Here is a 24,120-nt window from a genome sequence, read left to right on the forward strand (position 1 = left end):
AGTAAACTGCTTAAATGAGAAAGAAAATGAGAAGGAGTACAAGAAGAAGCCGAGAGAGGAGTGGGAGAGAGTGAAGGATAGAGTGGAACTAGGAGTGGAGGAGGAATGGGGATGGTCCAAGGAGAGAGTCACAAGATGTGCAAAGTTTGTGTGTGGAACAGGGTGAACAGGAAGAAATAGAGTGAAGGGTAGTGAGTGGTAGAATGAGAAAGTAGAATGAGAAAGCAAAGAAGGTTGTAGAAGAGAAGTAAGCATTCACATATTGGTTACATATTATTGGTTACATATTAAGACATATGAGAGGTACAAAGAAAAGAGAAGTAAAGCACAAGATAAAGGAGGCAAAGAGGAGAGATGTGAAATGGGGTAAGAGTATGACAGACAATTTTGAAAGGAATAAAAAGATGTTTTGGAAAGAAATTAAGAGAGGAAGAGGAGGCAAATCAAGTAGAGAAGAAAAGGTAAAAGGTGCAGATGGAGAGATGATAATGGAAGAGATGGCAATAATAGGAAGATGGGCAGAGTCTAGGGAGTTGCTAAATGTGAAGGAGGATAGGGAGGTAAAGGTAGTTGTAGTGGGTAGCACTAAGAAAATGACTGTGATGAGTGAGGAAAATGGAGGAAAAATAAGGAAGGATAAAGTGAAGGCAGTTGTTAAGATGATGAGAGCACAGTGATGGTAGACCAGCTGGTGAGGTTATTCAATGTTTGTTTAAGAGAGGGTAGAGTGCTGGAGGAGTGCCTGTATAGTTCCACTTTACAAGGGAAAAGGGGACAAGTGTGAGTAGTAGTTTCAAAGAGATCACCATGAGGGGATGGAGAGGGGGGTCGTCAATTTAACCCCTTCCATACGGTGACGCCTACGTAGGCATCATGAGGAGCAAGTGGGTATGCGAGGATGCCGACGCTGGTGTCTTGATTATATTTATTGTAGTCGTACCTGCGTGACCCCCATACTCTGTAAACTGGCTTCATCATATTTTCTATGATTATAAAAATTCACGGGTGAAAGAGAACGAGCGATAGAGCAGTGACTTTATTTTTTATAATGCGAGTATTATGACGCAACATCGCACGTCTGGCAGCTAATGCTGCCAGACGTGCGATGTGGCCCGTAGTGAAGGAGTTGACAAAGTGGCCTTGCTGTGGATGTGCTGTGTCTTGCGACACTGCTTCTGACTGAAGGCAGTGGACAAGATGCAGGGATGACCCGTCATCCAAGAGGAGCCAAGATAAGAGGAAGGGAGGGGAGTGAATGGAAGTGGAGTATGTGGGGATGGAATGGGTGGGAGTGGATTTTATGCCTTTGTTTTTTGTTACCTCCCTTGTACATACATACATACATATACCAAGGCTTTTTCCCCCATACAAGGGAGGTAGCCAAAAAGGAAAAGGCATAAAATCATTCCCACCCATTCCATCCCTGAATACACTCCACACCCCTCCACCCTCCCTCTTATCTTAGCACCCCCTTGTAAGGGGGAAAAAGTGTATGGTGTATGTATGTATCTATTTATCCTTCATGTTATCACTTTATAAAATTTCTTCGTTGTTTTATATTATTAAAGAATATTTGAAATTAATTTATTTAAGAGTTGTCAACAATGTGGATTGGTATAACAGCAAGAGTATCATCAAGTTCTTGAGAGAAATAGGTCGACATTTTCGGATGGGGACACTTTTGTCCCGCAGCAGTGTACAAGCTCGACTAAGCAGTGCACAGGGAATGAGCTATGCAGAATTCACATATCAGGTATGTTTATAGGTGGATATGAATTTCTGTTTTGTTTTGTTTCTTTTATCATTTCTTTTCATTTTTTCTATTCTTTTCTTTTTTCTTTTCATTTTTTCTTTCCCTTTTGTTTCTTGTGGAATAGCTATAATATAAGGTTTTTATTCCTGCATTGTTAGATTTTTTTTTTTTTACTGACATTCTGGAGGAATCAATAATGGGTATATGCACATGGCAATCAGTATGAGGTGTACTGGACAACAATACAATATATCTTCTCCAAGTGACTTGTGGTCCCACCTGGAGGCTGTTGCCAGTTTCCTGAAGGCTGCAGGTATTCTGCAAGAGACCAGGCGAAACAGATTTATTTATTGATTAATTGGAAAATTAACTCCATTCTGATCAAGGGTTTTATGTTTAATGTATGTTAGACCTGTTCAAAAATAAACTTTTTCATATTTTCATACATTACTCTACTTTCTCCCATGCTTTTTGACCTGAAAAGACCAAAAATTACATCCATTTTTTATCTAGGATGTATGGAAGTATTGCCACATGAAGGCTGAATGATTTTGCTTTTTTACCAAAAGGGCCAATTTTGAAGCATTTCTAAGCATATTTTGTGGTATGATTTTTTATTTACTCAAGATAGAGCAACAAATTAGGTATCAAATGAAAGAACTGAATCTACTCTATACATAGCAACTGTTAGAATTGATGAATTTTCCCCGTGAATTTTAAAAGATATGAAATTATTGAAAATCCTGACTTTTTTTGCTAACCTGGAGAGATGGTTTTTGTATGGATATTTGAATTTTAAGTGAATTTAGACAAAAAACTTGTACATAATTTCAACATTTAATTTCATATCTACAGAAAACTGTTAATGATGTTGGGCAATACTGAATAGTACAAAAGCAAGGCCAGCACAGAAATTGGATCCAAATCCAGAAAACTATCCACAACATACTTCACAATGGCATCAAGCAAGGAGTTATGAGGATGCATTGTTGATGTCTCAGAACCTCTACCTGCAGTCCACAAGCAAGCATCAAGTCGGCCATCCACCAGATCTTTCACTGAAACCTTCATGGTTGGATACCCTTCAGCTTGCATCAGTGGTTCACAGCTTCCCACCAAAAGACAAGCATTCCAGTACATTCTTTATTTCCAAAGTTTATCAGAAAATACATGGAAACCCATGGTTCAAGACCTCGCCTATGAAACAGTTGAAGCTATCATCCCATTCTGGTAGATGACTAGGATCAAGACGAATACCAGACAGAATTGCATGAAGCTCTTCATGAAACTCCATGACAGACACAGAGCACTGATGAAGAGCAAGTAACCCTGGGTGAAAGAGGAGTGCATTTGTCTTGGAATTGGACAGCCTGTTCGACATAGGAGCTCCAGATGCTGTCCAGGATATATAGAGCAACAGACTGTTATCTAGGGAAAAGAAAAATGAGGACATCAGGTTCTACCAGGACCAGAGGACTAAGAGGAAAGGTTGCAGGTCAGGTCATGATAAAATCTTTGAGACAAGATCCTAGCAACAAGTAGGCCGGACTGAGAGGCAACTGCAGAGGCAAGAACAAGGTAATCATACTTTCATACTTTTACTAATCATACTTTTGAATATCACAACAAGTTGGAAGTTTTACATGCTTACCACATTGTATTATTTTGCAGTTTTACATCCTTACCACATGGTATTATTTTGCAGCTGCAGCAGAACAAGAGGCAATTACTCATGTGGATGACATTACCTGGGGGGATTCCAGTGACTGATTGTTCTTGGAGGCACTGGAGTTGACCAGGGACCATTCACCAGGCAGATGGATGGCCAGGAACTTGTGTTCCATGAAGATACTGATGTTTTGTGACCAGTTTGAGTATGATGAAGAGACTGGTGCAAAGCTGGAACGACTCAACATCTTCCTGGCGCTGTTCTACACACTAATGTGGATGATGTCAACATCTGCTGCAGATGCTCCTGTGAATAATCTTTAGCTCATCCAGGACATGCTGAAGTACAAGAGATCAGAGGTTGTTGAAGCACTTCTTCAGATGATGAAAAATCACAAGTGGTACTTGACACAGAAGGCCATGCCATTCACACTCTTCAGGAGCAAACTGAGTGACAAGCAGAAACAGGACATTGCTGCTCAGCTGCATGCCACTCAGAAGCCAGACAGCTTCAGAAGGGGAAAACCTGTGTTTCAGAAGGTGACAGCCAAGACCACACTAGTAGATCTCATTGGTCTGAAATCCTACCTTCTGTTAGACATCCTCAGCATTGGACCTGACTGGTTCCTGGATTGGGTTGAATCATTGCCAGAGAAGGAGGACTACAAGAAAGCCTTGGAATATGTGAGAAACCTCAAAGTAGTGAATGACATCACTGAGTGTGGAGTTAAGATGATGAGTGATTTTGCAAATGTCATCACCACAAATCCCAAGCAGAGGGAATATCTTCTCCATGCAGTGGAATACAACCAACACTGCTTCAAAAGCTTCAAGAAGCAAACACTTAACAAATGATTGCATAACATCATTTTGATATATGTAATCATAATTAATTTGGTAGTTTCAGTTGATGGTTTGACTTGTTGCAAAATTACACTTTCCACTTTGTATGATATACAGGGTGTTCGGGATAAATTTGATAATATTTTCATCTTCTGTCATTTCAGAACCATTTGAAGGATTTAATAGTGGTAAAGTGCAACGGATAGCTGATTCTGTATACTATTGGTGGGTGTGAGAGCTAGAGAGCAAGGATGAATGAAAAGCACCAGAATATTGGAAGAGAGTGACCTACATCTTGATGATTCATACTAGATTAAAAAATTCGAAAATCCTGGCTGCAGCTCACTACTTGAATACTGTGAAAGCTGTGGAATGTTAGTTGGAGAGTTGTGATGGAGATGTGGAAGCAGTGGCTAGCAGGAAGGATCATAGCAGGCATTCTGACTCTGCACAATGAAATTTGTCAAGATGCTGCAAAAAAAGGTGTGGCAAGATCCAGGCAACACAGTGCGAACTTTGATGAGAGAGATGGGCGTTGGAGTGGCGATTATGAAGAAAGTGCTGAACGAGGATCTTTGCAACTCCTCATACAAGAGGCGCAAGGGCCAATTACTCACCACCAAGGTCCAAGAGAACTGCCTTATAAAAACCAGGAAACTCCTCAACAAGGTCAAACACCCAGTTGAGCCGGGGATGCTCTGGTTCTTCTCAGATAAGAAGAGCTTCTGCCAGGACCAGTTGCACAGTGTGCAGAAGAACAGGTGGCTAGCCTACAGTCCACATGAAGTCCTGCACTTCATGAAGACCAAGTTCCCTCAAACTGTGATGGTCTTTGGGTGTGTTTCCAGCGAAGGCCATGTCATGCTGCCCCATATCTTTGAAGAGGGACTCAGACTCACTTCAGATGGCTATATTGAGTTGCTATCCACTGTTGTCAAGCGCTGGGTGGAGAGGGTGGCTGCAGGAAGACCATATGTGTGGCAGTAGGACTCAGCTGTGTGTCACACCTCCAGGAAAACTCAGATGTGGCTGTCTGAGAACTTATACGACTTCACCAGTCCCAATATCTGGTCCCCTAACTCGCCTGATTGCAACCCTATGGACTATTATGTGTGGGGCACAGTTGAAAAAGACGTCAATCATACTACCTGCAACATCAAACACGAGTTGATTGCCAGGATCAAACTGGTGTACAGGTGTCTCTTGAAGGACACTGTGAAGGCTGCGTGTTGTAGGTTTGGGTCCCGCCTGGAGGCCATGGTGGTGGCTCAGAGTGACTTCTCTGAGTGAGCTGTATTTGACAAAAGAACCTCTAAGAGATGCACTTAGAATTTTGAGAATACATAAATTTTTGGCCAAGATTTTACATTTTTCTTTCCTTCCCGAAATAGTCTCAAATTTATCCTGAACACCCTGTATGTCAAATGCATAGAATTTTTTTTTTTTTCTTTTTTTCTGTAAATATTATAAATAATGTCATTTTTTTTGTACAATGTTAAGAAGTTGAAGATAAATGTGGGTAAAAGTAAGGTGATGAGATGTACAAGGGGAGAAAGTGGCAGCAGACTGGAAGTGAGTATTAAGGGAGAGAGACTGGAGGAAGTGGATAGTTTTAGATACTTGGGTGAAAATGTGGCAGGAAAGGGAGGAGTGGAGGTGGAGGTAGAATGTAGATTGAGAGAAGCAAGTAAATGCTTTGGAGGGATTAGAATGTAATGAGAAATAGATATTTGGGAATGGATGCTAAGAGGAGATTGTATGAAGGAGTGACTGTGTTGACAGCACTGTATGAGGCAGAAACATGGAACATGAGAGAGGAGGAGTTTGAATGTGTTTGAGATGAGTTGCCTGAGAAGTATAATAGGGGTTACTAGGCTGGATAGAGTGAGAAATGAGGAGGAGAATGGAGGTGGAAAGGGAGTTTGGAGATAGGGTTGATGAAAGAGTATTAGGATGGTTTGGACACATGGAAGAATGAGTGAAGAAAGATAAGTAAAAGAAGTGTGGAAGGCTGAGATGGAAGGAGTGAACATGAGGGGGCGACCTAAGATAAGATGGATGGGGTAAAAGGGGTATAGGGAAAGAGGGGAATGTCTGTTGAGGAAGGACAGGAGTAGACAGAAGATAGGAGTGGATGAAGAATAGTTGTGTATGGATGCTGCTGCGATGCATGAGGGGTGAGGGAGTATGTGTGAAAAACAAATTGACACAGCCAGAAGTGATTTCTCCCCATCTCCTTTTATGCATGAGGAGATGGAGAGGGGGGTTGCTGATTTAATGAAGCAGCCTTGCTGTGGATGTGCTGTGTCTTGCGACACTGCTTCTGACCTAGGGCAGTGGGCAAGATGCAGGGATGACCCATCATCCAGGAGGAGCCAAGATATGAGGGTGGATGGGAGTGGAGTATGTTGGGGATGGAATGAGAGGGAATGGACTTTATGCCTTTGTGTTTTGGCTACCTCCAGTGTAAGGGCAAAAAAGCCTTTGGTATATGTATGTTAATCAAATTGCACACATTCAAAAAAACATTAAAATTGCTTTAATTTTATAACTATTTTGTTGCTCTATCTTGCTCCTTGCAAAAACCATTTCTCCAGGTTAGTAAAAAAGTAAAAATTTTTTTACAATTTCGTATCTATTAAAAGTCACGAGGGAAATTCATCAAATCTAACAGTTGATATACATAGAGTAGATCCTACTCATTCATTTGGTACCTAATTTGTTGCTATATCTTATATAGATAAAAAAATTATACCACAAAATATGCTTAGAAATGCCTCAAAATTGGCCCTTTTGTTAAGATGGATAGCAAAATAATTTGGCCTCTATGCGGCAATGCTTCCATACATCCTAGATAAAAATGGATGTGATTTTTGGCTTTTTCAGGTCAAAAAGTATGGGAAAAAGTACAGTAACATGAAAATATGAAAAAGTTTTTTGAACAGGTCTGATATATGTTTGTATCGTATTTATGTCCCTTTATTGTTTAGATGTGCTACAGTATTTCAGATGTACTGCATATCTAATTTTTTAATTAGTGTAGGATGTGGTAATGCCATGATGGGTATATACCTAGGATGGGTCCCTCCCTTATAAAAGGAAGGTGGCCTTTTGGTATGTAGGTAGTAAGTGGAGAATTGATTCTGCTTCTGACCCAGGGCAGTGGAAAGGATGCAGGGATGACCCGTCATCCAGGAGGTGCCAAGATAAGAGGGAGGGTGGAGGGGAGTAGAATATATAGGAAATGGAATGGGTGGGAGTGGTTTCTATGCCTTTTTCTTTTTGGCTAACCCCCATGTAGGGGGAAAAAGCCTTTGGTATATGTATGTAAGTGGAGAATGTTGTTTGTTCCTTTTTGATTATCATAATTTTTTCTCTGATCTTTTGCAGGTCTTGCAGGCATATGACTGGTTACATTTGCATGATCATTATGACTGTTTAGTTCAGGTTAGGATATAGCACTTTTTGTATTGAATTCGTATTTCATCACTTATAACTGGTTCTTGTATGCTCTTTCCATAATGAAAGAATATCACATGTAGGAAAGATTTTTTTTTAATTTGCATCTTTGACCTTTGCATTGTATTTGATAGGAAAAAAAGCATAAGATCATTTTAATTTTGCAGATAGGAGGAAATGACCAAATCGGAAACATTGCATCTGGGCAGGAGTTAGTCAGTAGAAAAAGAAACAAACAGGTGTATGGTATGACAGTTTTGACAGCAGTTATTAATACATACGATCAAAACATTATATAGCCATGGAATTTGTTGATTTTTTTCAAAGTATAATATTCTTTCATAGGTTTAACTGTGCCTTTAATAACTACGGATTCTGGGGAAAAGTTTGGCAAGTCTGCAGGAAATGCCATTTGGTTAGATCCAAAGAAGACTTCACCTTTTGAATTGTATCAATTCTTCGTACGCTTAAAGGACTCTGAGGTTTGTTTCAATTATGATATTAGAAGAAAAAATTGTAAAAATGTATGTTTGTAGTTATGTATATTGATTGACAAATATGCTTAGATTATTGTTGTTGGAATGTGAGAGCAGTGTGTATGGTTGATGAACTATGCTACATTTGTATCATCTTTCAGGTCCAAAGGTTTCTCCAGCTCTTCACATTTTATCCTATGAAGGATATCTCAAAGATTATGGAAAAACATTGGGTAAGTTTGGGAAAAAAAAATGGAAGACATGTACACTAGAAAAATTTGGGAGGGTAGTAAAAAAATTAAATGAATGAACTTTTTTTTCATGATTACTGATAATTGTCATGCAGCCCGAAGAGAATTCTCCCCACCTTCTCTTTTTCTGTATGAGGAGTTGGAGAGGAGTGGTGTCACCAATTAAATGAAGTGGCTTTGCCGTGGATGTACTGTGTCGTGCTGCATTCCCTCTGACCCAGGGCACTGGGCAAGATGCAGGGATGACCTGTCATCCAGGAGGAGCCAAGAAAAGAGGGAGGGAGGGGTGGTGAATGGGAGTGGAGTATGAGGGGATGAAATGGGTGGGAGTGGATTTATACTTTTGACTTTGTCTACCTCCCTTGTAAGGTAGAAAAAGCCCTTGGTGTATGTATGTATGTACTTATAATTTTGTATGCAAAGAACACTTTTCAGTGTACATTTATGAATGGTTTTAGACATTACAGTTTTAATAAGAAAAAATGTAATACAAGTGTCTAAAAGCAGCCCTGCTGTGGATGTGCTGTGTCTTGCTGCATTGCTTCAGACCCAGGCAGTGGGCAGGAGATAGGGATGAGCCTTCATATACAAGGAGCTAAGATAAGAGTGAAACAAGGGTGGTGCATGGGAGTGGAATGGGTGCATGCCCTTGATTTGGCTACCTCCCTTATAAGGAGGAAGAAGCCCTTGGTATATGGAATAGAATAGTAATGAAAGAAATTAAATGAATGGATTTTTTTTCATGACTACTGATGATTTGGTATACATAGAACACTTTCCAGTATACATTTGTGAGCAGTTTTAGGCACTTGTATTACAGTTTAGGGTTTGGTTAGTATCCAAATAAGCTATTATGGTTATGTTGGCTTAGAGTTGCAGGTTCTTAGATACATGGCTATGATTTGCCTTTGTTATACTCTGAAATGATAGCATAGTGTCTTCACTACACTGATTATATTATTATTCAATTCATATACCTGTTCTTCTTTTGCATGAGAACCTTAGTCCTAGGGAAACCAGCCATGACCAGATCAACCCATGAGTAACTCAGTGAAGAGAATTTGTGTTTAGTTGTATTCTAGTTGTATTTACCTAGTTGTATTTTATGCTCGTTGTGACCCGTTTTCATATCTCTCCACATCCAATTTATTCTTGAACTCGTGTATAGTTCTGGCATTCACTGTTTAGTTTGTTCCAGACATCGATCACTCTGTGCGGGAAACTGTTCTTTTTCAGGTCTCTTCTGTAACTGTCCTTCTTTAGCTTTTTATCGTGTCCTCTTGTTTCTCTCTTGTACTATTTCAATAGGTCATCTCTATTGAGAACTTCCATCCCTTTCATAATTCTGAAAATGGTCAACAGGTCACCTCTTTCCCTTCTCTGCTCCAATGTTGACAGCTGTAATTTCTCCAATCTTTGTTCATATGTCAGATTTAACAGTGTGGGTGCCATCTTTGTCGCTGCTCTTTGGATTCTTTCTAATTTGTGTTTTTCTTTGTGTTTGGTGCCCACATTGATATAGCATATTCTAGTTTTGGTCTTATCAATATAGTAATTATTTTCTTAACCATCTCTTCATCCATGTAGTCAAAGGTCACTTTCATTGATCTTAGTAAGTTGTCTCTCCGAATAGTTTATTTACATGTTTGTCAGGTGTCAAGTCACTTGAGATGATTACTCCTAGGTCTACTTTCTTTAATTCTTTGTTTCCAATCGTATATTATCCCAAAACTCTGTTTTTGCCTCTTCCAATTTGTGTTGAGTCTGGTTTGAGTGAGTGTAGGGCAGTGTAATTATTTGGTACTCTCTTTTCTCCATGTGATGGTTGCATCTTGGACTGTTGGTTTCTGTTGCCAGGCCAATTCTAAGTTGGTGCTGTTTTGTGTGGTAACCTGGATGGGCATGCTAGTGTAACTCTTGCTGTTGTTGATGTTCCCTTGACTGTCTGGCCATGCAGTCCTGTCTTCCTGGGGAATGCCACAGCTGGAACAGGGTTTTCCTACAAATCCTTTGTAAAGTGTATATTGACTTGTTGGAATGTGTGATTGTATACACTGCAGTCTTCTATAATATGTTGTATAGTATGGGGTGAAGTGTTAAATCCTGGGCAGTTGTCTGCAGTGTGGTCATCCAGCCTCTTCTGGTAGCTCAGAAGGGCTGGATCATGGCCGCATCTCAGTCTGGCCAGATGGACTCTGTCCTTTTGGGGAGAGAGAATTCAATGGGATGGATAAAAGTGAGTATGTCATACATCAATGTATTGCCTTTCAGTTTGTTGATGGAGCAATGAGTCATATGAATATAGATATGTTTTGTGAAGGGTGTCCGGTGATTGTGGAGAAAGAGAATAGAATATTTTTGTGATATAGGTATTTGGGTGTTATTTTGATGTTTCAAGGTGTGTGTGGGTGTTTTACTATATAGGGTAGTGGGTGTGCTGTGTTTGTGGAGGCTGTGGCAAGTGTTTGTGTGCCTCTCATGTCAAGGGGATCCTTGACTGTGAGGACTTTAATATCTTTGTGTAAATGTCTGTAGGTGTTGTATTTGTGCAGCATGTAATTGTCTTAAGGGCTTTGTTTTGTATGGTTTGAAGGGTGTTGTGGTGTGTCTTCATGAGATTAGGTGCCCATGCAGGGTTCACATAATTCATCACTGAGCATATGTTTGTCTTTTTAATGATTTCTTGGCTGAGTTGATCTGTGAGGGAGTTGGGTGGAGTATAGAACTTGGCAATTTGTTAAGGAGTGTTTCTTTTATGATCTGTGAATGTGCATTTATATGGACATATTGTGGGTTGTTGGAGGTAGGGTGTTTGAGTAGAATACTATTGGGTTTATTTGCATTTTGCACATAATAGGCTGTGTTTGTGTGATTTGATGTATGGGGTGGGTGGATTTGAGAGTTTTTGCTTAGGACTATGTACATTATTTACATACATACATATACCAAGGCTTTTTTCCCCCTTACCAGGGGGGTAGCCAAAAAGGACAAGACACAAAAACATTCCCACCCATTTCATCCCCGAAAACACTCCACACCCCTCCACCCTCCCTCCCATCTTAGCACCTCCTAGATGACGGGTCATCCCTGCACCCTGTCCACTGCCCTGGGTCAGAAGCAGTGTCGCAGGACACAGCACATCCACAGCAAGGCCGCTTCATTAAATCGGCGACCCCCCCTCTCCGTCCTCCCATATCAAGGAGAGGACGGGGAGAAATCCCTTCGGGCTGCGTCAAAAATTTTTGCTCACACACACTACCTCACTCCCATTCCCCCGTCCAATCCACCTCATGCATCTCACCATTTTCCATATACAACCATTCTCCATTCACCCCTGTCTTCTGTCCTCTCCCGTCCTTCCTCAACCGACATTCCCCTCTTCCCCAAAGCCCCCTTCACCCCATCCATCCATCTCATCCTAGGACGTCCCCTCATGTTTACTCCCTCCACATCTGCCTTCCATACCTCCTTTACTAGTCTTTCTTCACTCATTCTTTCCATGTGTCCAAACCATCCTAATACTCTTTCATCCACCCTATCTCCCAGCTCCCTTTCCACCCCTGTTCTCCTCCTCACTTCCTCATTTCTCATTCTATCTAGCCTAGTAACCCCCATCATACTTCTCAGACACTTCATCTCAAACACATTCAAGTTCCTTCTCTCTTCCTCTCTCATGTTCCATGTTTCTGCTCCATACAGTGCTGTTGGCACAATCACTCCTTCATACAGTCTCCTCTTAGCATCCATTCCCAGATTCCTATTCCTCATTACACTTTTTAAACCACCAAGGCATTTGCTCGCTTCTCTCAATCTACATTCTACCTCCACCTTCACTCCACCCTTTCCTGCTACATTTGCACCCAAATATCTAAAACTATCCACTTCCTCCAGTTGCTCTCCCTTAATGCTCACTTCCAGATTACTGCCACTTTCACCCCTTGTACATCTCATCACCTTACTTTTACCCACATTTATCTTTAGCTTTCTTCTATCACACACTCTCCCAAACTCTGTCACCAGCTTCCTCAATCCTTCCTCCGATCCTGCCACAAGCGCAGTGTCGTCCGCAAACAACAACTGGCTCACCTCCCACTTTTCTCCATTTTCCTTAACCATCTCCAATCCTTGACCCACTACCCTTGCATTCACCTCTCGCACCACCCCATCCATGTATAAGTTGAACAGCCAGGGTGACATAACGCATCCCTGACGAAGTCCCACCTTTACCTCAAACCACTCACTCTCTCCATTTCTGATCCTGACACAAGCTCTACTACTCTCATAAAAACTCTTGACAGCTCCCAGAAGCTTTCCTCCTATCCCGTATATCTGCATAACCTCCCACAGTGCTTTTCTGTCTACCCTGTCGTAAGCCTTTTCCAGATCCATAAAGGCCCAGAAAACATCCTTCCCCTTTCCTATAGCTTTCTCACATATCTGTCTTACCACAAAAATCTGATCTACACACCCACTACCTGCCCTAAACCCACACTGTTCCTCACCAATTACTCCCTCTGTTCCTCTCCTAATCCTCTCAATGAAGATCCTCCCATAATTTACATACGTATACCAAAAGGCCCTTTCCTTCCTATAAGGGGGTGACAGAGCCAAAGCAACATCCATCACCTGTCCCACATCCATTCAAAAACCCATTTGTTCATTCCATCTTAGCTACTTCTCCTCATCACCTCCTTGGGTCTCACTCTATCCAACCTTGTAACCCCTACCATACTTCTTAGACATTTCATCTCAAACACCTTTAGTTTTCCTTTCTGCTTCTTAAATCATGTCTGCTCACCTGTGTAGAAGAGAAGAGCTGGGTGAAAAAGGAGATGGCAGATAGTGGTGATGAAAGAGTATTGGGATGGAGTGGACACATGGAAACAATGAATGAAGAAAGATTAGTAAAAGAGGTGTAGAAAGCAGAGGTAGAGGGAGTGAACTTGAGTGAATAACCAAGGATGAGATGAATGGATGGGGTGAAAGGGCATTGAGCAACAGGTGAATATCTGTAGAACAAGGAAGAGAGAAGGCAGGAGACAGGGTTGAGTGGAGAATGGCTGTGTATAGATGATACTGTGATGCAAAGAAGGTAGGGGATGTGGGGGTAGGGGAGTGGTTATGCATAAGTGATATTATGATGGAGCCCAAAGGGATTTCTCCCCATCTCTTTTTCTGCAAGAAGGGACAGAGAAGGGGGGGTTGCCAATGAAGTGAAGCAACCTTGCTGTTGATGTGCTGTGTCTTGTTACATTGCTTCTGACCCAAGGTAGTGGGCAAGAGTCGGGGATGACCTGTCATCCATGAGGAGCTAAGATAAGAGGGAAGAAAGGGTGGTGGATGGGAGTGGAATGGGTGGGAGTGGGTATTTGCCTTTTGACTTGGCTACCTCCCTTATAAGGGGAAAAAGCCCTTGGTATATAGATAGATAAATCTTAGCTTATTGTGGATGAAGAGTCATCTCTCTCTACCATCCACCATTCAAGCTACAATCATGAGAATCTTTTTTCTCCAACTAATCATACCTAGTTTTTAGTTTGCTCATGGTTCTAGCTCTCATTATATCATTCATTCTCATCTAGCACTTGATGCATCTGTACAGAAAACATTTTCATAACGTCTTTCAGATGTTTGGTCTTTAATTTGTCCCCATGATCATATGATGCCCTCTCATCCCAGACCAAAATATTTTTCCGTCAGTTTTATCTACTCCTTGTAAAGAATTATATATGATCATGTTACTTCTTTTTTCAGTGATGGTAAGTTCAGTCTGTATACTTTCAATCTTGTTTATATTCGTCACTTTGGGCAGAGACTATACCATGGCTGTATATTCTAATCTAGAGTGGATCAGGCATTTCCTTTATTAGGAGGAAAGGAACTTTAGGTATTTGCATATAGATTATGTATCTTATATGTGCATCAGTAGTTTTATTAGATTTCAGTTTTTTGAGGCAAAAGTAACAAGAAGATTGTATTTGTATTATCTAAAACCACAAAAATTTTCTTTCTATTTAGGAGAAGCCAGAAAGAAGACATGCTCAAAAGCTGCTTGCAGAAAAAGTAACCTTGCTTGTTCATGGTGGTAAGTATCATTGTAAAGAGAATATCTTAAGTTATAATGCTGTATGGGGAGTGGCTAGAGGAAATGGAGAGCCTCAAGTGTGTGGAGTCACATATAACATATGCCAAAATCAAAAGGCATAACTCCCCACCCATTTCACTCCCACTCAACACCCTCCCCTCCCTCTCATCTTGGCTCCTCATGGATGACAGGTCATCCTTGCATCTCACCCATCACCCTGGGTCAGAAGCAATGCAGCAAGACACAGCACATCCACAGCAAGGCCGCTTCATTCAATTGGCGACCCCCTCCTCTACATCCCCTCATGCAGAAACATTGAAGACGGGGAGAAATCCCTTTGGGCTGTGTCAAAATATCATTCACACATAGCCACTCCTTAACCACCACCCCATCTCCCATGCATCACAGTATCATCCATACACAGCCACTCACCACTTACCTCGATCTTCTGCATTCTCCTTTCCTCAATAGACATCCCTCTCTTGCTCAATGTCCAACCCCTCCATTTCGTCCTCAGTCATCTCCTCCTGTTCACTCCATCCACCTCTGCCTTCCACACTTCTTTTACTAATCTTTCTTCACTCATTCTTTCCATGTGTCCAAACCATCTCAATAGTTTTTCATCAACCCTATCTCCCATCTCTCATCTCCTATCTCCCAAATAGACATTTGGGAATGGATGCTAAGAGATTGTATGAAGGGGTGATTGTAGTGACAGCACTGTAAGGGGCAGAGACATGGAACATAAAAGAGGAAGAGTTTAAATGTGTTTGAGATGAAATGTCTGAGAAGTATGGTAGGGATACAAGGTTAGAGTGAGAAACAAGGAACTGAGGAGGAGAGTGGGGGTGGAAAAGGAGATAGGAGTTAGGTTTGATGAAAGAGTATTGGGATGGTTTGGACACATGAAAAAAGAGTGGAGAAAGAGGATGTAGATGAAAAGAACAAGAGAGAAAGACCAAGAATGAGGTGGGTGGAAGGCATGAAAGGATCATTGGATGCAAGAACATGGAAGATAGATATATAGATATATATATATATATATATATATATATATATATATATATATATACTTCCATAAACTATATATATATATATATATATATATATATATATATATATGCATATATATACATATACATATATATAAATATATATATATATATATATATATATATACACACACACACCAAAGGCTTCTTCCTCTCTTATGTTCCATGTTTCTGCCCCGTACAGTGATGTCAGCACAATCACTCCTTCATACAATCTCCTCTTAGCATCCATTTCCAAATGTTGTCTATTTGTCATTACACTTTTTAATCCCCCAAGGCACTTACTTGCTTCTCTCAATCTACATTCTACCTCTACCTCCATTCACTATCCCACCACATTTGCACCCAAGTATAAAGCTATCCACTTTGTTCAGTCTCTCTCCCTTAATACTCTCTTCCAATTTGTTACCATATTCTCCCCTTGTACATCTCATCACTTACTTTTACCCATGTTTATCTTCAACTTCCTTCTTTCGCACACCTTCCCAAACTCCGTCACTAACTTCCTGGATCCCTCCTCTGATCCTGCTACTAGCACAGTGTGGTCAGCAAACAACTGTCTTATCTCCCAGTTTTCTCTATTTTCTTTAACTATCTTCATTTCCTGGCCCATTATCCTTGCATTTACCTCTTGCACCACCCATCTATGTGTAAATTGAACAGCCAAGGTGACATAACACATCCTTGGTGAAGTCCCACCTTTACCTCAGACCACTCACTCTCTCCATTTCTAATTCTAAAGCAGGCTGGCTCTACTACTCTCATAAAAACTCTTGACTGCTCTCAACAGCTTTCCTCCTATCCTATATATCTGCAATACCTCCCATAGTACCTTCCTGTTTACCCCATCTTAAATGGTTGAATATAAATGTATAAGGAAATTATGGGGTCTGAAGGGATGTTTCTGAGCAGTGTGGTATGGGACTTGGGTGGTTCATTCACAAGGTGCTAAGATGGGAACAACAATAAATGAGGTGTTTAGCTAGGTTTGAGAAGGATGTAGGGTGGGTGCAATGGTAAGTACTTGCATGTGGTGGTATTGGAGGATGGACAGCAAAACTACCCATTTTTTCAAAACTTGTCAACCCCCGATCACCTTTATCGGGTGATGAGATGGATGGATGGGTGGGGTGAAAGGGGCTTTGAAGAAGAGGGTAATGTCTGTTGGGAAAGGAAGGGAGAAGGCAGAGATAGTGGTGAATTGAGAATGGCTGTGTATGGGTGATGCTTTTATGCAGCCCAAAGGGATTTATTCCTTGTCTTCTCTCTTTTTTGTGTCAGACAAGGAAAGGATGGGGAAGTGGTTGTGTGTGGATGATATTTTGATGCAGTCCAAAGGGACTTCTCCATGTCTTCACCAATTTCTGCATGAGGGAATGGAGAGAGGGAGGAGTGTTGCCAATTAAGTGAAGCAGGCTTGCTGTGGCTGTATTGTGTCTTGCTTTAAGCTTTAAGCTTTAAGAATCATTTAGATAAATACCTAAGTAAGATGCTGTAATGATTATAATTTATGTTATATTATTTGTTTTTGTTTTGTTATAATTTGTCTGTCTGATTTTCATTTATTATTAGTTATATGTCAATTTATTATCATTTACTATTTACCTGTTTGTTTGTTATTCAACTATACCAATGCATTTATTTATGTATTTTAATTGTTATTTACATTGTTATAGTTTTAATTTATTATTAATGTTTTTTTTTTTTTTTTTTTTTTTTTTTTTTTTTTTTTTTTTTTTTTTTTTTTTTTTTTTTTTTTTTTTTTTCATCCGACCTAGATATGGATCAAAAGGTCTCCTGTCGGCATGCTTTGCCTTTGTAATCCTTTGTAATCCTTTGCTGCATTGCTTCTGACCTGGGCAGTGAGCAAGATACAAGAATGACCCTTCATCTATGAGAAGCTAAGATGAAAGAGAAACAAGGGTGGTGGATAGGAGTGGGTGGGTGGCTTTGACTTGGCTACCCTCTTTATAAGGGGGAAAGAAGCCCTTGTTATGAGTATATTCAGATTGACCTCTCATTAACGGACTAAAAGGGGGGTAACGGTGTCCGTTGATGTGAATAATCCATTGATTTGGAGTGGTTTTTGGGTGGCATAGTGATTGCACAGCACTAAACAAAAACACAGCAAAAACATCGCAAACACAGCTAATTAACGTCCATTAATGAGAGGTCAATCTGTAGATAAATAGAATATTAAAGGACTGGTAACATTAATTTTTATGTGCTTTATTCTAATAAAGATATCACTTTGTTTTTTATTATATTGTTTTGATGTATGTCATACTAGTTAGAGTGTTAAATGCTGACTTTTTAATTTTTCAACCCAGAAACAGGAGTTAAAACTGCAAAGAAGGCCACAGACCTATTGTATGGGTCCAAACCGGAAGCTTTAGCAGAAATGACAGCAGAGGATTTAGCTCTTGTGTTTAATAATGCATCAACTAAGAGTTTACTCTTAGCACCAGGAACTACAGTTATAGATTTGGGAATGAAAGCAGGATGTTTTAAATATGAAAGTAAGTCAAGTGTTTTATATGATGTTACTGAAGGTTACTCAACATTTTACAGTTCATTGTCCTTCATTAATGCATATAGTATGAAATAACACATACATATACCAAGGGCTTTTTCTCCCCTTACAAGGGAGGTAGCCAAAGTCGAAGGCATAAATCCACTCCCACCCATTTCATCCTCACATGCTCCAATCCAAATTCACCACCCCTCCCTTCAACTTTTCTTGGCTTCTCCTGGATGATGAGTAATCCCTGCATCTTGCCCACTGCCCTGGGTCAGAAGCAATGTAGCAAGACACAGCACATCCACATCAAGGCCTCTTCATTTAATTGGCAGCCCTTCCACTCTGTCCCCTTATGCAGAAAAGAGAAGATGGGAGAGATCCCTTTGGACTATGTCAAAATATCATTCACACATACTTCCTCACCCCCCCATCCCCCACCCACACCCTTCCATGCTTCACAGCATCATCCATACACAACCATTCTCCACACACCCCAATCTTCCGTCTTCTCCCTATCTTCCTCAACAGCCCTCTTTCCTAATACCCCTTTTACCTCATCCATCCATCTCATCCTTGGTTGCCCCCTCATGTTCATTCCTTATCTTCCACACCTCTTTTACTAATCTTTCTTCACTCATTCTTTCTGTGTGTCCACACCCTCCCAATACTCTGTTCTGTCATCAAGACTATCTCCTAACTCCCTTTCCACCCTAACTCTCCTCACCTCCTTGTTTCTCACTTTATCCATCCTAGTAATCTCTACCATACTTCTCTGACATTTCATCTCAAACACATTTAAATCTTTCCTCTCTTCCTCTCTTATGTTCCATGTTTCTACCTCATACAGTGCTGTTGGCACAATCACTCCTTCATACAATCTCCTCTTAGCATCCATTCCCAAATGTCTGTTTCTCATTACACTTTAATCCTCCAAAGTATTTACTTGCTTGTCTCAATCTACATTCTACCTCCACATCTCCCTTTCCCACCACATTCACACCCAAGTATCTAAAACTATCCACTTCCTCCATTCCCTCTCACTTAATACTCACTTCCAATTTGCTGCTATCCTCTCCCCTTGTACATCTCATCACCTTATTTTTACCCACATTTATCTTCAACTTCCTTCTTTTGCACACCTTCCCAATGTCTGTCACTAACTTCCCTAATCCCTCCTCTGATCCTGCTATAAGCGCAGTGTCATCAGTAAAATCCCACCAATCATTTATGTCAGAAGCTTTGCAGCAAGACACACCTCCACAGTAGGGCCCAATGCCAAAGCTGGTTTATACCCGCTGCTTCATTACATAACAATCCTTCCCTCTCATCCACTTAAGAATTTACAGAACAGACAAGAAAAAATCCCTTTGGACCACATAAATTTTTCATCCATTCACAACCACTCCACTAACACCTATCGCTTGCCCTCTACTGTCCCAGCTCAACAGATATTACCATTGTATCCAAGAACTCCTTCATTTCATCCATCTATCACATTCTGTCTTTCCCTTAAATTCACTCCATAAACCTTTCCCTTCCACATTTTTTATTTATTTTAAATTTATTTTCATTATTATTATTATTATTTTTTTTTTTGCTTGACTATCTTCACTCATTCTTTCCATGTACCAAAACCAGTGATACACCTCTTGATTTTATTCAAAACTTTAGTTGTATTTTGTATGAATATTATCTACTCTTTCATCAGGTGATGCAAAGCGCATAATAGAGGCTGGAGGATTCTATATCAACCAAACCAGAGTGAACAATCCAAGCCTTGTTCTCATTCCAGGAGCTCACATTCTTCCTAATAATATCACTTTGGTTAGAGTAGGTAAGTTCATTAACTTTGGTTATATTGTTTTGTAAAAACTTTGCTCATTATATTTTCTGTCTTTTTGTGTTTTGTAAGGAAGTGGAGATAATGAGGAGGTAAGTCAGGTAGAGGAAAAGGTAAAGAGTGCAGATGGACAGATGTAAAAGACATCAGTACACTAAAAAATTATTTTTCTTTTTTGACAATTTTGCAAAAACTTGTGGAAAAATAATTTGAAGTATGCAGAGCATACCAGTGAAGTAAGTGTTGTATGGCATCATTTTCTATTTTTAATTTATTTTTCAAAAAAGTATCTCAAGCAGGTGATGTCCCTAATTAGAGAGACATGGTGTAAGACTAGCTTTCTGTTGTTATATACATTTGATGTTTTTCTTATGTATATGAAATTTTAGAAGGGTATATTGTACATCTGTCAACATATACTAGCAGTGAGATGTGAAGGCAAGAAACACAAAGTAACAATTCACTGTGTATTGCTCAAGTGTTGCTGTTGACACTTTTTTTTCTCTTTTTTTTTTTTTTTAGTGTGAATCACTATGTAACTAGGGACTGTGTTGAATGTTGGGCAGTGGCTCATCCCTGTTGAAACAAAACCCCAACATGAATCATTGTTTCCGTAATGTCCCAAGGGTAATGCCTTGGTAAAAGCCAATAAAAAATTTGGGATAAAGTAATGTAATTGTGAAAAACATCACTTACAAAACACTATAATTTGTTTATGATATCTAATTTATCAGTATCTGTGCATTTTGCATCTATATTGCTAATAGTTTTTTTCATATATATATTTTTTTTATACCAAAGACCTTTTTCCCCCTTACAAGGGAGGTAACCAGAAAACAAAGGCATAAAAACCACTCGCACCTATTCCATCCCTATCACACTCCACCCCCCTCCACCCTCTTTCCTTCCTCTTATCTTGGCACCTCCTGGATGATGGGTCTTCACTGCATCTTGTCCACTGCCCTGGGTCAGAAGCAGTGTCACAAGACACAGCACATCCACATCAAGGACGCTTCATTAAATTGGCAACCCCCCTCTCTCTGTCCCCTCATGCAGAAAAGAAGACGGGGAGAAATCCCTTCTGGCTGCATCAAATTTTTCTCACACATACTCCCTCTCCCCCCACCCCCACCCATTCCACCTCATGGATCACATCATCATCCATATATGACCATTCTCCATTCACCCATGTCTTCTGTCCTCTCCCTTCCTTCCTCAACAGACATTCCCCTCTTTCCCAAAGCCTCTTTTACCCCATCTATCCATCTTATCCTAGGTTGCCCCTTATGTTCACTCCTTCCATATCTGCCTACCACACCTCTTTTACTAGTCTTTCTTCACTCATTCTCTCCATGTGTCCAAATCATCCCAATACTCTTTCATCCACCCTATTTCCCAGCTCCCTTTCCAAGCCCATTCTCCTCACCTCATTTCTCACTCTATCCAGCCTAGTAACCCCTATCATACTTCTCATACATCTCATCTCAAACACATTCAAACTCTTATGTTCCATGTTTCCACCCCATACAGTGCTGTCAGCACAATCACTCCTTCATATAATCTCTTAGCATCCATTCCCAAATGTCTATTTCTCATTACACTTTTTAATGGCATTTACTCACTTCTCTCAATCTACATTCTACCTCCACCTCCACTCCTCCCTTTCCTGCCACATTCGCACACAAGTTTCTAAAACTATCCACTTCCTCCAGTCTTTCTCCCTTAATACTCACTTCCAGTCTGCTGCCACTTTCACCCCATGTACATCTCATCACCTTGTGTAGTTGGGAAGGCTTATGGGAGGGTTATGATTGAGAGGATTAGGAGAGGAACAGAGGGAGTAGATGGTGAGGAACAGTGTGGGTTTAGGACAGGTAGGGGTTGAATGGATCAGATTTTTGTGGTAAAACAGATATGTGAGAAAGCTTTAGGAAAAGGTAAGGATGTTTTTTGGGCCTAAGTACATACATACATATACCAAGGCTTTTTCCCCCTTACTAGGGAGGTAGCCAAAAAGGAAAAGGCATAAAATCATTCCCACCCATTCCATCCCTGAAAACACTCCACACCCCTCCACCCTCCCTCCCATCTTAGCACCTCCTAGATGACGGGTCATCCCTGCACCCTGTCCACTGCCTTGGGTCAGAAGCAGTGTCGCAAGACACAGCACATCCACAGCAAGGCCGCTTCATTAAATCGGCAACCCCCCTCTCCGTCCCCCCATATAAAGGAGAGGACGGGGAGAAATCCCTTCGGGCTGCGTCAAAATTTTGCTCACACACACTACCTCACCCCCCATTCCACCTCATGCATCACAACATCTTCCATATACAACCATTCTCCATTCACCCCTGTCTTCTGTCCTCTCCCATCCTTCCTCAACAGACATTCCCCTCTTCCCCAAAGCCCCCTTCACCCCATCCATCCATCTCATCCTAGGACGTCCCCTCATGTTAACTCCCTCCACATCTGCCTTCCATACCTCCTTTACTCGTCTTTCTTCACTCATTCTTTCCATGTGTCCAAACCATCCTAATACTCTTTCATCAACCCTATCTCCCAACTCCCTTTCCACCCCTGTTCTCCTCCTCACCTCCTCATTTCTCACTCTATCTAGCCTAGTAACCCCCATCATACTTCTCAGACACTTCATCTCAAACACATTCAAGCTCCTTTTCTCTTCCTCTCTTATGTTCCATATTTCTGCTCCATACAGTACTGTTGGCACAATCACTTCTTCATACAGTCTCCTCTTAGCATCCATTCCCAAATTTCTATTCCTCATTACACTTTTTAATCCACCAAGGCATTTGCTCGCTTCTCTCAATCTACATTCAACCTCCACCTTTACTCCACCTTTTCCTGCCACATTTGCACCCAAGTATCTAAAACTATCCACTTCCTCCAGTTGCTCTCCCTTAATGCTCACTTCCAGATTACTGCCACTTTCAGAGCTGTCAAGAGTTTTTATGAGAGTAGTAGAGCTTGTGTCAGGATTAGAAATGGAGAGAGTGAGTGGTTTGAGGTAAAGGTGGGACTTCGCCAAGGATGCATTATGTCACCCTGGCTGTTCAACTTGTACATGGATGGGGTAGTGCAAGAGGTAAATGCAAGGGTAGTGGGTCAGGGATTGGAGATGGTTAAAGAAAATGGAGGAAAGTGGGAGGTGAGCCAGCTGTTGTTTGCAGACGACACTGCGCTTGTGGCAGGATCGGAGGAGGGATTGAGGAAGTTGGTGACAGAGTTTGGGATAATGTGTGATAGAAGAAAGCTGAAGATGAATGTGGGTAAAAGTAAGGTGATGAGATGTACAAGGGGTGAAAGTGGGCCTAAGTGGATTTGGAAAAGGCTTATGACAGGGTAGACAGGAAGGCACTATGGGAGGTATTGTAGATATATGGGATAGGAGGAAAGTTGTTAAGAGCAATCAAAATTTTTACAAGAATAGTAGAGACTATGTTAGAATTAAAAATGGAGAGAGTGAGTGGTTTGAGGTAAAGGTTGAACTTTGCCAGAGATGTGTTATGTTACCTTGGCTGTTCACTTTATACATAGATGGGGTGGTACGAGAGGTAAATGCAAGGGTAATGGGCTGATGATTGGAGATGGTTAAAGAAAATAGAGAAAAATGGGAGATAAGCCAGTTGTTGTTTACCTAGTTGTAATTGTATTTACCTAGTTGTAGTATACGGGAAGGGAGCTATGCTTGTGGTGACCCATCTTTGTATCTTTCAGCATTAAGTTTTTTCTTAAGATCTTGAATAGTGTTTGCACACACTGTCTCTTTATCTTAATTATTTCAGGAATCCAGTACTCTATGTGGGAAGTTTTTTTTTTTTTTCAGGTCTTCTATAGTTATCCTTTTTGAGTTTCTTTTTGTGTCCTCTTGTTTTTCCATTGTCCTATTTTAATCAATAATTTCTAGCCAGGATTTCCATCCCTTTCATGATTCTATAAATAGTCAGCAGATCTCTTTCTCTTTGTTCCAGAGTTGGTAATTCCAATTTGGGCAATCTTTGTTCATATGTTAATTTGGAGAGAGTTGGTGTCAACTTTGTTGTTGCTCTTTGTATTCTTTCAAATTTCTTTATATTCTTTTTAGTATTGGGTGTCCATAGTGTTGCTGCATTCTCCAGTTTTGGTTGTTGACAATGTTATGCTTGTAGCAGGAT

The 24,120-nt window shown here is 40.6% G+C and overlaps 1 protein-coding gene across 3 annotated transcripts in view; it reads left to right on the forward strand.

Annotated features, from left to right (window-relative positions):
• The window catches only part of TyrRS-m (Tyrosine--tRNA ligase, mitochondrial), a 44,072-nt gene that overhangs the window by 12,392 nt on the left and 7,560 nt on the right, over positions 1–24,120 (forward strand). For all 3 annotated transcript variants that reach the window (XM_076184658.1, XM_076184657.1, XM_076184656.1), the window contains exons 5-12: positions 1,594–1,753; positions 7,655–7,711; positions 7,891–7,969; positions 8,069–8,205; positions 8,361–8,432; positions 14,469–14,535; positions 17,918–18,106; positions 19,817–19,942. In XM_076184658.1, the coding sequence (XP_076040773.1) occupies positions 1,594–1,753; positions 7,655–7,711; positions 7,891–7,969; positions 8,069–8,205; positions 8,361–8,432; positions 14,469–14,535; positions 17,918–18,106; positions 19,817–19,942 (887 nt within the window). The remainder of the gene's footprint in view (positions 1–1,593; positions 1,754–7,654; positions 7,712–7,890; positions 7,970–8,068; positions 8,206–8,360; positions 8,433–14,468; positions 14,536–17,917; positions 18,107–19,816; positions 19,943–24,120) is intronic.

Source organism: Oratosquilla oratoria, chromosome 5 (genome assembly GCF_046742065.1).
Source record: "Oratosquilla oratoria isolate Oo_2021 chromosome 5, ASM4674206v1, whole genome shotgun sequence".
NCBI classification, from domain to species: Eukaryota; Metazoa; Arthropoda; class Malacostraca; order Stomatopoda; family Squillidae; genus Oratosquilla; species Oratosquilla oratoria.